The sequence below is a fragment of the Elgaria multicarinata genome, chromosome 8, assembly GCF_023053635.1.
Source record: "Elgaria multicarinata webbii isolate HBS135686 ecotype San Diego chromosome 8, rElgMul1.1.pri, whole genome shotgun sequence".
Lineage (NCBI taxonomy): Eukaryota > Metazoa > Chordata > Lepidosauria > Squamata > Anguidae > Elgaria > Elgaria multicarinata.
Genome location: NC_086178.1, coordinates 47238072 through 47255686, shown reverse-complemented (window position 1 = coordinate 47255686; position 17615 = coordinate 47238072). Strand labels below are relative to the sequence as shown.

Below are 17615 nucleotides of genomic sequence, written 5' to 3'. Positions count from 1 at the left end.
CACGGTCTCTTGAATTTTGCATCACTTCTTTGGGCATAGTTAATATTAGGGTACTTTAAACTGAAAGTAGTTTCTGTCCTGGTATGCCAAGTTCATGCATGCGTGCAACCTCTTGCATTCCTGAGGCTTAGAACCCAAGAACTATTAATCGACCAAAGTCTACTGGCATATCTATGTCTACTGATTACCCATATCCTTAGATCTGACATCTTCTAGATTTAGGTCAACAGTGGAGACTGTAGATAGATAGGTATATGTCAAAAACTGCATCAGTTCTTTTGACACAAAGGGATCTCAGGCAAAGAATAATTTGATACCTTCAAATAAAGTACAATATTACATTCTTACAGTGGATGTAACAGCGAAGCAGAGACTGAAATGAGGTTTTCTGGGTCCTAGTAAATATTCTGATCCCAAGCCAATCACACTCTTTGTATGTCTCCAAGACTTGCAGTATCACAGTTCAACCCATTCTTCACCTGCAATGCTTATTTTATTTATTTATCTACAAAATTTGTATACCACTCCACATCTGAAACAGTTTCCAGAGCAGTAAACATAAGAATTAAAACAGTAAAAGATACAAAAATTAAAACACCATTAAACGTTCTTATGAATAAGGCATTACCTGCTACTGAAATTATTTTAAATTCAATCCACTAGACCTCAGTGTTCCCCAGATAGTCTCTGATAAATGTAATGCTTCCTTAACACATCTCATTTGTGATTTGTTACACTCAGGCACAACTTTTAATCTTGACTTTGCTCCCTGACTCTGACTTAGATCTATTAGATTCAGTTCCTACCTTCCCAATCTGTAACATAACAGGTCCTGGTCAAGATGTCTGCTTTAAACAGCCTTAAAAATCCTATATCTAACTATGTATTTCTATTTTTCAAGTAAGAAATAATAAAACAAAGTGGGAGATCATTTTGATAATGTCAGTAAGATTTTTTTTTTTTAAGGGAGGGAGCTTTCCTTAAATATACAAATTAAATAACAAAGGATTAGAAACAAAACTAAATCTCTTGATACTCCTCAACCACTCTGGTTTGAGATTAAATCACAAAGATACATGTAAACAATAAAAAAACAACATATAGATCAGAGCTCTGCCAGAGTGTCTGTAAATGGGAGAACCCAATAACTAACCATGGCTTAACTCTGGGTTGTTTAACTCCTAACCAATCCACAGTTTTCATGTTCGGATATAACAATAAAAGCAGTTTAGGAAAACAGAAGCAGGTTAGTGGGCAGGAATCAGCATGCTTGCTTGCTTGCTTCTGTGTGCTCACAAACATGGTTTGTTAACCATGAGTTCTTTGATCATATGAACTGGTTCATTGTCAACCCATGATTCCTATAGGTGAAGCCCCCTGGTGGCTAGCTATAACTAATTTGGCTACAATTAAAGGATTAACATACTAAAGAGCTTTCCAGACATTTGGGCTCTCCTGCATGTGCTCAACTGAAGCATGTGGGGGAGTGCAGGTAAAGGATCACGTTTGTAGGCTCCAGTCCCCACTGTATGCACATAAAGTGTTATGGATGGCTGTTATTTTACTCTCCCACACTAGAGGCAGCTGGACAACCATCTGTCAGGTAGGCTTTAGGGTGGATTCCTGCACTGAGCTCGATGGCCTTGTAGGCCCCTTCCAACTCTGCTATTCTATGATTTCTCAGTTTCACGTCACAAAACAAATTTCCTGTGCATGCCAACAGTCCCAGCTTTCTGTTGCACACGAAAATGTAATAAGTGAACCTGGCAATAGCAATATGTGGCACAATGCAGTCAAAGCTGAACGCATTCATCGCATTGCTTCTAATGGGAAAGTCAACTACATGTACAATCCTTTCCTGTTGAAATCATTGGAACTTAAAAGCACTCAGCTTTGGCTGGATGATCAGCACCACGTGCTTGTTGCAAAGTGCTGCTTTGATCCAAGAAGTTGTTTCTAAAACATGCTCCACTCCCTTTCTGAATTGCTGAAATATACCTTAAAATGCTGCTTCACTCTTCAAACTGCTGCCCACTCAAATTTCTCCTGCTAATTCAAAACTGATGAAAAGTGATATGGGTGGAAAAGGAGAGGAATTTCTTAAACTACAATGTGCAGTGATCGCCAGATTAATAATCAGATTAAAGTCTGAGAACTGTAGCCTAGCATGAATTTGTTCATCTTTAAATAATTGGTGCAGTGTGAAGACAGTACATGACAACAGCGGACTTCGCCAAGCACCTTCCAATCCCGTTTTGGCAACTGCCTCTGCTGAAATACCTGGCTGAACTCCTGTCGATGACATTTCTATTAAGACAAGAATTTCATTAAGATCAGTTCATGCCAGGCCAAATCTTCAGGACAGCAAAGTCTTTCCTAATATCACTTGACAACTCAGTCAAGAGAAATAACAACGCAATCTTTATGCAAACACTGTCCCTCTAAGGTTTCTTCCTTATGGTCTCACTCATCAGCAGTCACTGCGGGGATAACACTTGGTGACTGGGCACCTCTCTCATTAAGATGTGTTCCTACATGCTTTCATTGAGCAGGTGTGGAGGAACGCTCTGACAGACACTGGAGATCTGTCTTTACCTTTTAATTGAGGGGAATTAAAGAGGCATTTTCCAAGGGTCATATTAGGGAGGGGTTAGGGTTATTGGCTTGCTCAGACTTGTCCAATTTTTCTGGTGAAAAATCTTTTTGTTCATGAGAAATAGGCACATAATCCCTTGGATATAAACAAATAATTCAGATAAGTAACAGATCAAGGGAAACACAATGCAATGTGTATGCATTTTAATGTACACATTTCGTTCTTTTCTTGTCAAGGTATTTTAGTAAAAAGTCGGCTAGAGGTTTGCTGCTCACTTTAAGCATGCCAACATTATACTGCTTTCCCCTCCTTTCTTTCCGAATAACCAGCCCAGAGACAAGCTTAGCTACATGAAGACTAGCTTTGACATGGATTCAACAGATGCCCAAGGAGTCCCCTTTCAAATTTGACATGCAGGCTTGGTAGCATGATGGCCTAGTCAGGTGGGCAGAATTGGCATAGCCTAAGGCAGCCTTCCCCAACCTGGTGCCCTTTAGATGTGTGGAACTACATCTCCCAGCATCCTTCAGCCAGCACAGCTGGGAGTTGTAGTCCAACACTTCTGGAAGACACCAGGTTGGGGAAGGCTAGTCTGAACTGAAGTGACCTATTGCCAAGAATCCATTATTTTCAATTACTCAGTTTGGATAGCTTTAAAAGGGGGTTAGGCAAATTCCTGGAGTCGAAGGCCATCAATAGCTACTAGTCCTGATGGCTCTATGCTCCCTCAGAGGCAGTATGCTTATGTACACCAGTTGCTGGGGAGCACGGACGTGAGTGTGCTGTTTTCAAATGATATTTTGCTACCTAGATCGTATTACAGGAAGGATAGAGAAAGGGATCAGGCTCCTGTGCTCCTGTCTGTTTTACCCTCCCCTGCAACACACAGGAGGCCCCTTCCACACATACTGTGCCCATCATAAAGATGGGCAAGTTTACCAGTTCAAATATTTCATGTCAAATATAATAGGTTGGTTCTAGGTTTAATCTTACTTAGGCCGTTTCTACAGCAGCCTGATAGTCCAGGCTGGTCTCCCCTGGACTCCCAGGGGCAGAGGGACGGGGAAAACCTGATTCTAGGAAAACCTGGGAAAACCTAGAAAAACCTGATTCTTCCCGCAGTCTCGGGATCATCACGAGACCACGGGAGGTGTGGGTGCCTGTCCTGGCTTCTTCCCTCCTCCCTGCAAGTAGTGGGGGTCAGCAGAGGGAAGAAGCTGGGGCGGGGGCAGTCCAGGGACATTGGGGGTGGGGTGGGGAGCAGGGTCGGGCCTTTTTTAAAAAACTTACATTTTGCTGGAGCGCAAGTGCACTCTGGCTCCTATTCCTTTTAAAAAAATGGTGGCTACAACAGGCGTGATCTCCCATCCGGGATATTGTGCTTCCATTTAGGCACACAGGGACAATCCTGGAAGCAGGTAAGTCTGGGATCACCCCCCTTCCTCTACACCCTTTAGGTATAGAAACTCATGGAAGTTAATGGGACATAAGTTAGTCAATCCCAATGATTTCAATGGGTCTACTCTAAATAGGACTAAATCTCGATCTAAGTCTTTACAATGAAACTTATTCAGGGCTTGAGATGATCGATTCAGGCTAGAAAACAACCTCCAACCTGAAGTGAGCAGGAAGATCCTAACTATTTGAGGGCACTTTTCTTCACTCTGAAATCACTTCAGTTTATGATAAACTTTGCAAAAACAAATCAGAGAACTAATGGCCTGTCAGGACTAGGGGTCTTATACATAAGAGTACACAAAACAGGATGGAGGGGGTGTGTGCCATTTTAATACATCCAGACCCTGATTGCAAAAGCTAATGGGATAGAACAAGCACAAACCACAGGTGCCGCACCTTGTTCACTACGCACACTGGCATGTCAAGAAGGCTGTCACCACCAGCCATTATGGTGAAGTTATGATCTGGTGAGAGATGCACTCAACTTATCTTCTGGTGTGTGTGTGTGTGTTTGAGAGAGAGAAAGAGAGAGTGAAGGTGGTTGTTGTTGTTGTTAAAACAAAGCAGCAGCAAGAACATCTTGTTTGGTCGTGTGTTCCTCATTCCACAGTCCACTGCAATCCAAGACGTTTAGAAAGCTCCATGTTACATTTGGCATGGTAGCACAATTTTAAATTCCACAGGACTTATTTTGCTTCCACACAAGGTGACTAATGCGTCAAGATTTGCTGTCTGACAGATCACCAGCCTTTAAAAAAAGAAAAGAAAAGAAAAAGCTAACAGATCTTCCATGGAAGAGAGGTGCACCTGGAGGTGGTGTGACAGCAAAATGAGATTGCATTATAATCTTCTGTATTTGAAGTGGCATTTTATTTTCCTCATTGCCTCCTCACTGCATTATTCAACTCAATTACGTTAAAATCTCTCTCTCTCTCTCTCTCTCTCTCTCTCTCTGTGTGTGTGTGTGGGGGGAGAGATGGGGTGGGTGGAAGAAAGAGAGAGAGAGAGAGGGGAGGAAGAGAAAGTTCACATACATAAGCAAATAGTTAATTTGGAATGAATTGGCAATAAAAATTCTTTCTATATGACAGATCTTTGCCATTGCTTGTTACATACAACTATTTATTTTGTTCTTTGAAAAAGAGGGATTTTCTACATGAAGTTTTTAACCTGCACCTTTACCAAGGCTTTTGCTTCCAGATTCTTTGTGGGATTAAGCTCAGCTCCTTTACAGAAGTTTTTCCCTTGGGTTTTTCTTTCTTTCTTTTTTTATATGTTCTGTTATACAACAACTAGGTGGTGCTTTGGTATAGCAGAATTGTGTAATTACACTAGTTTCTATGGCGTTATAGAGGCCATTCAGAAAAAATACCACAATTTCCCCATTAAGAAAGAAACGCGATAATAGTCCCAAGGCACACGAGAGACCCTGAAGATGACAATGTCATGTAAAGGGACCGCAAACTATCAAAAGTGAGCAATCATGAGTGCACAATAAAAGACTCATGTAAAAAGGCTCAGTAATAAATTAGTTCTTTGAAAGAGGAAAATAAACACATTTCATGGCTGTTCTGAGACTGATATACATTGAAGGAGAAGTACCAAAGTACAGATTTTCCAAGCCTCTACATCACATGGGGAGCTTACATAGATACAAAAGGCTCAGCACTTTGTAAGTTCATCCTCAGCACGTGGAGAGTGATGGGGCAGTGATGAAGGGGGGCAGAGCTAGTGAGCTCATCCTCGCTCTCTCCCCTTGCATGTTCACTGAATACATTAACATGGGGTTGGGGCTGAACTGGCTCCAGACAAGCACGTTGGGGCCAACATGCCAGCAATGGGTGGGGCCACAGCCCAAAGTGAGCAGAGCCACCACCACTACTGGCATGCATTCTATGTGCTCCTCCGCCCCCCAAGATCACAGACACACCAACACACAAATAAAAAGGAAAGGGAAGTGACAGGGCAACATTCCTTTCTTACAGTACTGTGATGCGTGAGCAGGCAATGAAACTATGGAAGCGAAGGCTTGCGTTCACACATTGCCTAACCAGCGTGGGGCATATTCCCTCTCTGTGAAGGTGGTTTCATTGCTTGGTTTCACTGTGCAGCACTGGAAATGAGGCAGCATCACCCAGTTCTCCCTTTCTCTCTAGATACACAACAATATAAAAACTGATTGGCTATATCCTGCTGTGATGTCATCTTGTTCACTATGTGATCTCTAATTGGCTCAGATCATGTAGAGAGGAAAAAGAGAAAATGGTGCCAAAGGGGTGCAGCAAAGGGGAATACTTTGCCTGTGAACAACTACTCAGAAATAAAAATGTAAGATATGTCCAGGGTGGTAGTTTTTTTTACCCCAGCTCCTCTTTTTTGCTTTGAAAACGTTACTTTGGATCAACCCACTTACATCTTTTATTGTCTGCAAAATTCTCCTTGAATAATAATTTGTCACTGGAAAGAAAACTTAGCTTTAAAGACCAGCAGTAATGGATGGAGAAATGATAAATTAAATGATAGCTACGAAGGAGGAAATGTGCAGGGCTCTCTGAGTAGCATCCTATGGATATAGTTAAAACCATAAATGTGATGACAGGAGAGAGAAATATATAAGCATATGAAGCCTGAAGATTATGCACCAGAATTTAAGATTTTTTTCACTAATCCATGGCTATATATATATTTCAAGCAGTAGTTTTCTTCAGATAGAAGTCTGATACTTGAATAACTCACTTCCATGCAAAACAGAGTGAAGTTCATCACAGAGAAATACATTTTGCCTCACTTCTGTTAGAAATAAATAGAAGTATACATGGTCCATCTCGTTTGCCTTTAAAAAGGAGGAGAAAATATAGAACAGACATTGTTATCTGTCTAGAGATCAACACAACTAAAAGACTGAGAGAAATTATCACCCTAATGTTAAAAAATCCAGTGTGTCACAAAGGAATGCAGGCTGTGGACCCCAGTGCATGCTGGGTGTTTCACTTGACCTACTTCCACATGGATCTTACCAGAGGGTGACTGACAAAAATCACATACCTTATGGGGCAAGAAAAGTAGTCATGTGAATCCATTCACAGTGTCTCTTCTAGCACTGGCCTATTTTATTTAATTCTGCCAACCTGCCGGTAGAATTAAGGAGCTATAAAAAAAAGTATGCTATCTTGTGAATATTCCAAAATGCTTTCTTAGGAGAAAGTAGGTGCTATTTCAGTCACAGAATCTGAGGTATTCTTGAGGAGAACCTGGCTAGCAATTCAACTGAAAAACCCAGATTCATTTTAGCAAAGCCACCAAATAGCAAAACATTCTACCGTTGTTAGGGAAAGGAAAGGAAAGGAAAAGAACCTCTTGTGCAAGCACTGAGTCATTACTGACACTTGGAGGGATGCCAGCTTTCGCTGACATTTTCTTGGCAGGCCTTATAGCGGGGTGGTTTGCCGTTGCCTTCCCTGGCCATGATTACCTTTCCCCCAGCTAACTGGGTACTCATTTTACCAACCTCGGGAGGATGGAAGGCTGAGTCGACCCGAGCCGTTTGCCTGAGAACCAGCTTCTGCTGGGATTGAACTCAGGCTGTGGGGAGAGTTTCAGCTGCAGAAACTGCTGCTTTACCGCTCTGAGCCATACGAGGTTGTTAACATAAGCTATATCCAAGTAATTAATCACGAAGAGTTTCGGGACCAATTATGAACTTTAGCAATCTAATGCTAGGCATCCCCTTAATCAAGGGTGGATTTCAAAGATTATCAGGAGAGCTAGGTCTGCATGCTCTTTCTGGACAAAAGACCTTGAGGTTGTGGGCTCAGTTGAATAGCTAATGTGCCATTTATTAGGAAGCCTCCATTCTGTTCTCTCTCTGCGAAGCCTACACACATGCCTTTCAATCATCAGAGGAGCGCCTGCGCTATATAGAGTCTACTGATGTGCAAATTGAAAAGGGAGATGGCTGTAATGCTAGTGTGACAAGGGGTCTGGCAGCTGGTAGCAAGGAAAGAACTTCAGCTTGGGCAAAATGTGGAGGCAAAAGTCATTAAAAGAAGATACATCACAGCCCTGCTTGACACACTCCTGCTCTCCAATTACTTACTGGCTATTTCAGAGGCCCTGTTATGAATAGCACATTTTTCTTTGTTTTGTTTGCACCAGATTTACAGAGGGAGGATCATCACTGCAGTAATGAAGAATAGGTTGACATATTCTTGTTTGCAAGAGCAAATACAAAAATGCAAGTTAATTTGCTGGGTTAAGACATCAGATATATTTTAGGATAAGAGGATAACAGAAGCTCTTGCTAACAAGACACATGGACCACGGTAATCCCAGATTTTCAGCCTTCAGCATGCTATGTTTTACTTTTGTTTGCTGTACTAAAGGGAAACTCCTCACTGTAGCACTAGATACCCACAAGTTGAGTTCTAATTGGTGACTGGAGGTAAATAATTAGAAGTGAGAGAATTCATAAAGATTACAGAGCAGGGGGAGGCAACCTTTTTGGGGCATGGGCACACTTCGCCCACATTTGTGAAACTGTCCTGGGTGCCACCAGAAAATGGCTGCCATGGGAGGTGTGGCAAAGGTCAAGTAGCCTGCCCAAATGACTGAATACAAGACAGAGATGGGATCTGAGCCCTGACACTAAACAATGCCTTTGAAAATGTGTGTGTGTGTGTGTGTGTGTGTTTAAGTGGGAATCTTGGTGGGTGCCGATAAAAGTGTCTGTCGGCACCATGTTGCATACATCTATATTACAACCTATCTCTTCTATGATATGGGAGCAGATGGCAAATAAGGCATGAATTACCAGTGTCTAGAGCCCTATATGTACTTTGATGCATATATGGCAGCCTTTGAAAGTGTGAGCTGCCCCTGTAAATGACCTGGGTATCACAGCAAGTGAGTACCCCATTCAGCTGCACCTGTAAGAAACGGCTGGAATGAGGGGTTGTCTACAGAAGTCCTGGATGCCCAAACATGGGTTCATTGCCCCCTCACTCCTTTGATTCTAGAAACACAGGAGAAAGGCGAAAGTCTGATGACGCTGGCCAGTTCATTTCTTCAAGCCCAGTTCATGACTAATGTTATAATGCAAATTAGGCTGAAATACCACCACCACCACCCTGCCAAAAATAAGAAAGAGAGAAAAAGAGAGAGGGAGAGAGAAAGAAAAGGGGTTTTAAATTCTAAATTGAATTATGTCATTTTCCTTCTGAGAGCATGATCCTAATGAGCTATATAAAGGCTTGGTCACTTTTGAATGATTTTATAATGCCACATTTATAAATCAAAGCTTTGGCCACTCTGTTACTATTTTAATGTGTCTCTTTCTTGAAGTTTGTACTTGTGGTGTCAAAGAGCACTCCCTTTGTCTAACCCTTCTGCCTGATGAGATCAAGTGCTAGCACAATCTGAGCATTCACAGTTGAGTCACACCCTTATTCCTCTTCAATACCAGTCAGTTTTGTGGTATAAAATATGTAAGTGATGTCAGCCTTCCTCCCACGTTTTCCTCCAACCTAATCCTTGCACCTGTAGTCTGAAGAATAACCACCATTTGACACAACACGGGGCATTTGTGCTAAGAAATAGTATAACTTTTCATGGGGAGATATACCAACAAAAGCATAGCCTTTAAATTGCATGCCATGTGCAGTGCTGTGCAAACCAGCAATCTCTCTCTCTCTCTCTCTCTCTCTCTCTCTCTCTCTGTGTGTGCTTCAGGATAAAGGAAGAAAGGGGCATGGCATTATTCATAGCAAAAGTGCAAATATTTAGTTGCCTTAGGGCCTTTCCAACAAGATTAAGTGTGGAGGCCGCTGTGATGTAGCTTCTTCCTATGCCACCTGGAAATGTCAGAAGACCTGGGCCAGCCTCCCCCAAATCTTTTGGACTACAATTGCCATAATTCCTGATCATTGGCTGTGCTAGACAGAGGTGATGGGACTTGTAATCCAAAACATCAGGAGGACATCAGGTTGGGTGAGGCTGAGCAAGGCTATGTGGGGAGGATCTGAAAGAGCACTCCCTTCCTATGTCACCTTCCACCAGTTCCTGGAACGATGACCCCAACACAGGAAGAAAGTGTAGTGTGGGCTTCTCCGAAGTGAACTGCAACTTCTAATATTAACAAGTGGCAGAGGAAGAAGCCATGCTGCAACAGCAACATTAGCATCACAGGGTTCTTTGGCAACTAACTATTTTGTCAGGATGGCCAAGAAATTTCTTCGAATCCTATAAAAATTAGCCATTTTTTTTTAAAAAAGATGTTAATTCCACTTCATGCAATGCTTGTGGATTTCCAAAAGCATTTAGCTGGCCACTCCACTTATTATAACTTAGCATTGCCATTTCTTCCCAATATCCCAGCATCAGCACTTGGCATCATGGACAACATCCAGGGTTACCTTGCTTATAGGGCCCATCATGCTGATGCCTGCCTGCCCATGCCTTCCTTAGAGGATTTGAACTTCAGAGGCCACCATGTCATTTGGCCCCTAGGGCACTGGATGTTGTATTGGCCTGTTGCATTTTGGGGGAAACAAAATGGCGTTTTCAGGAGCCTGCCTCTCAGTAATGCAACCATTCCTTACAGTGAATAGCAGAAGAAAAGGCCACTGTATTGCTGTACTACAAGATAAACCTCCCCATCATTAATCTCAAAGGTACAATCCATACAGAAGTGGGCCACCAAGAGCACTTTGCTGATGACACTCTCAACCTCGGAGATGAAGGAACCCTCAAACATTCCTGAAGCAATTATTTATATAAACAGGAGAATGACAGTTATCAACAAATCCATCTCATTTGTGTTATGTTAAATATGATTAACACCTATGGTAAATAAGAGTAAACAGATACTTGAAAACTTTTCAGGAAGAGTGAGCAACAGGGATTCTAAGTAATGACCTACCTGAGAGACCTTTCTGACGACATCGTTGCCCACACCAAGTCCCTGCACAAAGGAGCGGACTGCAATAAAGGCCCTTGTCGCCTTCAGCTTCAGGTCCCTTGGGACCTCTCCAAATGGTTTATTTTGCTCAGAGTGTTTCATCATGCAGTCCACGTACTCATCAGGAAGGTGGTACTGAGGATTCATAGACTTGAATAGCCGCTCTAGCAGACGAGTCCAAAACTCATGGAGAGCCTCTTCTAGGTTGATGTTGGAACCCCGGTAATAACGGCGCAACTCACTATACAAGTCTTTGAATAGCTTTATGTTCTGCTGGTAAAGGTCTCCATACATAGCAGGAAATGTGTCATAAAGGGCCTTCTCTGACTTGTTTAACAAATCCTGGAAATAACCTGCAAAGAGAAAAAGTAAGAGGAAAAAATCAATCGGAAAATCAGAAATTTCCAGAAAGTTTAAAAAGACACGAGAGAGACCATTTAAAAGATGGTGCTTCAAATTATTGTTGGATTACCCTATTACACCATTAACAAATGGCAAGTGAAAAGGCAAGAGATTTTCCAATAAATTGGCACTGAAAAGGAAACATTAATTGTAATCCCGTCACTTCTTTCTGTTCTCATGTAGATGCAAAACCGAATTCAAACTCAATCTGTGAATCAGTATTTCAAGAAGGCTGGTGTCCATATTACATTTTCACAATTTCACCATGGGGTGGGGAGACATAGCACCATATTTACTCTTGGTTAAGTACAACTGGAAGCCAGCCACAGTTTCAACTTTGGCAAAACTGATGGACCAGTTTCTCCCATGTGAAATGTGCCCAAACGTATTTCATGGAAATTTTAGGATAGTGGCAAAAGGTACCAGTTAAATTTAAATGCAATCACACTTCTTCTGACTATTTAATCCCTCCATATAATGTATGCAAAGCACTGTGTAAATCAGTATGACAAAAGACTGACAGGATTAAAAGATGCTAAAAGCTTCTTTTCCATGCCATTGCTCCTGATAGGAACATGTGCATAAGCTAACAATCCTATTTAAGAGAATATACCAAACATTAACACATCCAGGAGAAAAAGTCCAATCAGCTCTTAAAACCATAATACTTGCTCTCAGTTTTAAAAAGAGATGAAAAAAGTGCTTGATACCTTACAAAACATTTGCTTTTAAGAGAAACTGCACAGCAGACATTAAATTGCTACATTAGCACCAAACCCATAATTAACAAAAGAGAGCAAATGTTATGTCCTTTCAAAGCACTTTTCTACAGTGCTGTTGACATTTTGGCTGAGGTGGTATTTCCTTTCAAATCACACTGGAGTAGTGAACATTAAGGCCAGGATAGCAAGATGTTAAAAGTACAAATCAATGCTACGCTTAGAATATCCTGGTGCAAGAATTCAACTATCAAAGGAAAAAGATTGTTCAAAGCGGCAGGGCCTTGCTATTTACTGTTTTACTCTGTACAGCACCATGTACACTGATGGTGCTATATAAATAAATAAATAAATAAATAATAATAATAATAATAATAATAATAATAATAAAGATTTATCCAACTTCCTTGTGAACCCCTCAATGAAAGAATAAGGTCTCTCCCAGCTTTGGGGCCTGATTGCAGGTTGACATAAAATTAAGAAATATATTCAAGTTTGCCTATTATAAATTGTGTAGTATATAGGGTGGCCGTTTATACATTGCCACCAAACAGGAAATTCATCACCAAGAAATGAGGACATAATTTGCATAAAATTTGAATATGCTTACATATAGATGCACATTTAGAAAGAATTATGAGAATTCCCAAATTCATAGATGTGAAATCAGCTGCGCATAAAAACCTTCATCCTAAAGTTTATTCATTCATTTATTTTTCAGGCAAAAGAGGGAGAACACTGACGGAGGTGCCCCAGATGGTAACCAAGCAGCTTGCTCCTGCTTCACCAGGAGATTTATATTTTGGGGCATCACACTACATGTGCAACTTGAGGCACTGCAGCCTCTTGCATGTGTAATGGGCGAGATACATGTTCAGAAATTGGTCACCTCAACCCACAGAATTATGCACTGCTTGCTAACATAGGATCCAGCCACCTCTTCAAATAGGAAACCTGTTCTCATGCTGATTGCCCTTTGACTGGATTGAAGCCCATGGAGGCTCATGCCCTTTGAGAGAGCCTACCCCACTCCAATTTACATGTGATTGAGGCAGGCAAGCCTGCATTTAAAGACACAGATCTGCTAATGCCATGTATAATTTGGTCCTGTGTCTCCTCAAGCCATTTGCTCTGTAAGCAATTTCTTTTGCAAAGCACCTGCTCTATTTTTAGGTAAGTTGGCACTATTTCCGAACTTCACTGGTTTTCTATTTTTCTTTCCCTTTCTCCATCTGTCCCTACTATTAGATGGTTAACAAGCATTCCAGCAGTGTTCCAAGCAAACTGTTTGGGAGAACCTATAATATTATGCAAATATACAAGCCAAGCTTCCCACCCCTCCTGTATAAACAACATATATTCTGAAAGTAATTGCATCAGAAGACATTTGTGCAGTGATACCTATATTATTTAGACTGGTTATTGCAAAATATTCCAACTCTCTTGTGTAAACCATTCTTAGAGATTAGTAGCTATAGTGTATTCACTAATTTAATATATATAGAGATTTTGACAGGCAAACGCCCCTCTTGTTAAGGTCGGAGAACTCAAAGAATATTTTAATTAGGTCCCCAAAGTGCACCTGACTAATAGCCAAGTTAGCACATGAAGGAAATAAACTACGTGTGATAAAAGCAGGAGTGAGAGGAACAGGATAAATAAGTGAAGGTAACAAGCAAGAATTCAGCAATTTTGGTATATTTGATCTTGGGGGGGAGGAATCAAGAAACCCAGGTTTGTTTATTGACCGAGGATCAGGAAAGAATGAGTTAAAATCTAAGAGAAGTATCCAATGAAGTGCAACTGCTACATTACACCAACAACTTTCCATTGGTACCAGTGAATATTTAGGTCCCTCGAGGAATAGATCTGCAGCCAGGGAAAATAGCTTCAGGGCCAGTCCCTGTGCGCCAGGCCTAGCAATGCTCCTGAATGTCAATACCATGGGCCACCAGGGCATGAAGACATCAAAGGGCCCAATATGTATTAATTACAGGCCAGACCCTGACCACAGATGGTCTGGAGGTACATCCAAAATGGTTCCCCAAACCCAGGATGAAATATGGGTAGAGTCTGTTGAGATCTTTTATTTTTACAAATAAATGAAAATTCATAGTATTAGGTGTGAATTAAAATTTACAAATTAAACTCAACAAATGCATTTTGATTAATAGCAGTTAATGTTTTCAAAGCACACAATTCTGATCTTCTTAATAACTTTGTAATACCGGTCAACATTAATACTCCATCCCCCCCTGTTTGCACATGTAAGGCTACCAGAGTTCTGGGACTTCTTGTAATTATTTATCAAAATGCTGATATTTCAAAAAGAAACGTTTATGAATCCTCACATTTGTGATTGCTAGTTAAACCTAGGGGAGGCTAACTCTGTCCGAAGATGCTGCATACAGGGGGAAGATACATTTGCAAGACTATCATCTCACTGTTGCACATTCTATTTATGTTGAAAGAAGCCACAGAATAAGCAGTCTACAGTTGCATAAGGAAAAAACTAATTTCCAGTTGTCACCAAAGAACAGGCTTTAGGCTATAAATTCAGAGCTCCAAGAGCACTCGAATGCACTTGTCCTAAGCAAACTCTTCCTTGAACCCAAAGGCCACTTTTAAATAAGCAGATATTAATTTCTAGAGTCACATCCTCCCTCAAGCAACCTTCACAAACCCATGAACATTTCAAAGTTTACAGTGCCTCTCTGAGTTAGCATTCTCCCTCCTGCTGCTAGCTGATAGACTATTGCTCTGCTTAAAGGTACTCTTCATTTGCATCAGCTCAAAAAGAGATATTCATGGTGTGAAGCCCTATGAGTGAAACATGGGATCTTTTCAGTAGAACAACGGATATATAACCAACTACTGCATGAGATTATTATTATTGTTGTCCTTGTTTTTACTGTTTTATATGATACTTTTATACAATACTTTGATATCGAATGGTTTAATTCAATAGGGAAAGGTGGCTAATAGATATTTAATAAATAGTACCAGTACACCTTAAACAGCAAGATAAAAAAGGGACACTGTGTCCTTCTTTCATTCAATCCATCCATCCAGGGGTATACTATTAAATTGGAGTTCTTTTATTTAAATTATTTGTTTGTTTATTTATTTATTACATTTAAATCCCACAGTTTTTCCTCCAAGGAACCCAAGGCGGCATACATAATCCCCCTCCTCCATTTTATCCTCACAACAACAACCCTGTGAGGTAGGTTGGGCTGAGAGTCTGGCCATAGCTAGATGGGGCGATCCCCAGGATTGTCCCTGTGCATCCACATGACGCACAGGAGATCCCGGGAGCAAGGAGGGATGATCCCTCCCTTTCCCCGGGATATCACCCTACCCTTTCAGCTTGCTTTTTCCATGGTCTCGGGTTGATCCCGAGACTGCAGAACGTGTGGCCGGGCGTCGAGGTTTGTCTTGCCTCCTCGCAGTTACTCAAGGGGGGGGGGGGGACAGCAGGAAAAATTACTTAAAATAAAAACCCCTGACCATTTGCACATGAGTGCTCATGTGCTCTTCTCCTTTAACAACAACAACAATCACAAAATGGTGGGCATGATGACCTGTTCTTCGAGGCTGCCACGTGCAGTGTGTAAACAGAGGGGAGATCTTGTGATAAAAATATCGCGAGATCCTCACCCCTCCATCACGCTAGACCCTTAGGTCTAGCTGAAGCCTCTGTGACTGATCCAAAGTCACCTAGTGAGCTTCCATGGCGAAGTGGGGACTAGAGCTCACATCTCCCGAGTTCCAGTCCAACACTCTAGCCACCTTGTTTTAATGCTGCAAGACTATCCTTCCAGCAGAGAAAGGGTAAAATAAAACTGCATACTGGTAACACATTATTTTTCATTTCATCTTAAGTTTGTGTTTGCCAGAATGGTCTAACTCTCCGGAGAACATCAAGTGGAAAATACCATAGAATTCAGCTCATTTCTCAAAAGAAACCTCTACAAAGAAAGACGAATAGAAAAGTATCAAATGCTGCATCACTATTTCTCAACTCAAAATGAATGCCTGTCTTTCAGAAATGAGGCATGCTGACAAAGATTTTCTGTCCAAGACTACCACAGCGAAAGAAACACGAGCGAAATATACTTCACGTCTGTGCAGCAATCATATCTCTAGCATTTGGGTTTACAAGAAAAAAATAGTCTGTGAGTTGTCCTACATAACAATAATAAAGCAGAAAGAAACATCGGGATGTTTCTTTTTTGTAGTTCTCAAAATTTCCACAGACAGGTGACTGTATCAGCATGAAGAATATTTGAAGTTGGAGTTTATAACCTTAAATCCCAGCACCTTGTTGTCTCCAATGTACTTCTCAAAACAGGCTTTTATGTAGCAGAAGAAAAAATTATGGGTGGCAGAATGGAGAAAAAAAAGATTTCAACTTCTTGAAAATAAAATTGTGTCTGTTTTGTACAGTTGTGTGTCAGCAAGCAACCACTTACTTTTTAGGGAGAACATGACGACCCCCAATAGTAATCACCACAACTTGTAACAGCAAATTCCATATATTAATTATGCATTGTGCAAAGTAGTACTTTCTTATAAGAAGCTAGGCTTGGATCCAAAGAACGTTGCAACCAGTTCCATGTGCCCAAGAGGGCTTTGAACTTGTGTTTCTCAAAGAGCAGCTTCCCAAAGGAAGTTGAAACTGAATGTCAGAAGCAGTCTGTTATATGGCACGGGTGCTGGGGGAGTCTGTTGTTCAAAGGAAAACAAAACAAAAGGGCACTTCCACTGGGCATGCCCAAGCACTGAGTACACCTAAAACAGCTCTTTGAATCATGGCCATCACATAAGAATACAGCTATTCATTATTAATTTAAAGGCTAAGTGTGTTTGGCTTTGAAATTAAATATATTATTTAGAGTTATTCCCATCTGTCAGCATGCTGGGAGGCACATTTTCTTATTGCATGCATCCTTACACACTGAGGATAAGAAATAGTCTTGTCCCAAATCAGAGGTGCATATGCAGCATATCTTGGATGGGAAAGCGGTATTCCAATTCAAGGGTCAAATCTTATCATTCTTGAAGATAGCAGGGCTAATTCAATGGCTTGATTCTCTTAACTACCTTTCTTGAGCATCCTCATTAGGCTTCTATGGATGCTTGGTAGGTTAGTAGAAGTATTCAGAGGGTCTATTATCCCCTTTTCTTATGATGAGGGGCAGGGGAAGCTAGGTTTTTCTTAAATGTGAGAATCAATGTAAAATACAGATAGCCTTTACAGTATAAGAAGCAGTATATATAGACCAATATGGAGCCCTAGGTATTTGCTAGACCTACCTGTTGTTCCAGGATGGATGAGGGGAGAGCCTGTGATAAAACTATCGTGGGATCTCGCCCTCGTTTACACCCAAGATGTGACGAGCTCTGGAGGAGAGCCCTTGTGCCCGCCATTTTTCTTTAAATTTTTAAAGGGGAAGCAGTGCAGTAGCACTCCAGTGACTGA

The 17615-nt window shown here is 41.2% G+C and overlaps 1 protein-coding gene across 1 annotated transcript in view; it reads right to left on the bottom strand.

Annotated features, from left to right (window-relative positions):
• GPC1 (glypican 1) overlaps positions 1-17615 on the bottom strand; it is a 233134-nt gene that overhangs the window by 23993 nt on the left and 191526 nt on the right. Inside the window, exon 3 of the mRNA XM_063132257.1 lies at positions 10971-11362. Within this exon, the coding sequence (XP_062988327.1) occupies positions 10971-11362 (392 nt within the window). The remainder of the gene's footprint in view (positions 1-10970; positions 11363-17615) is intronic.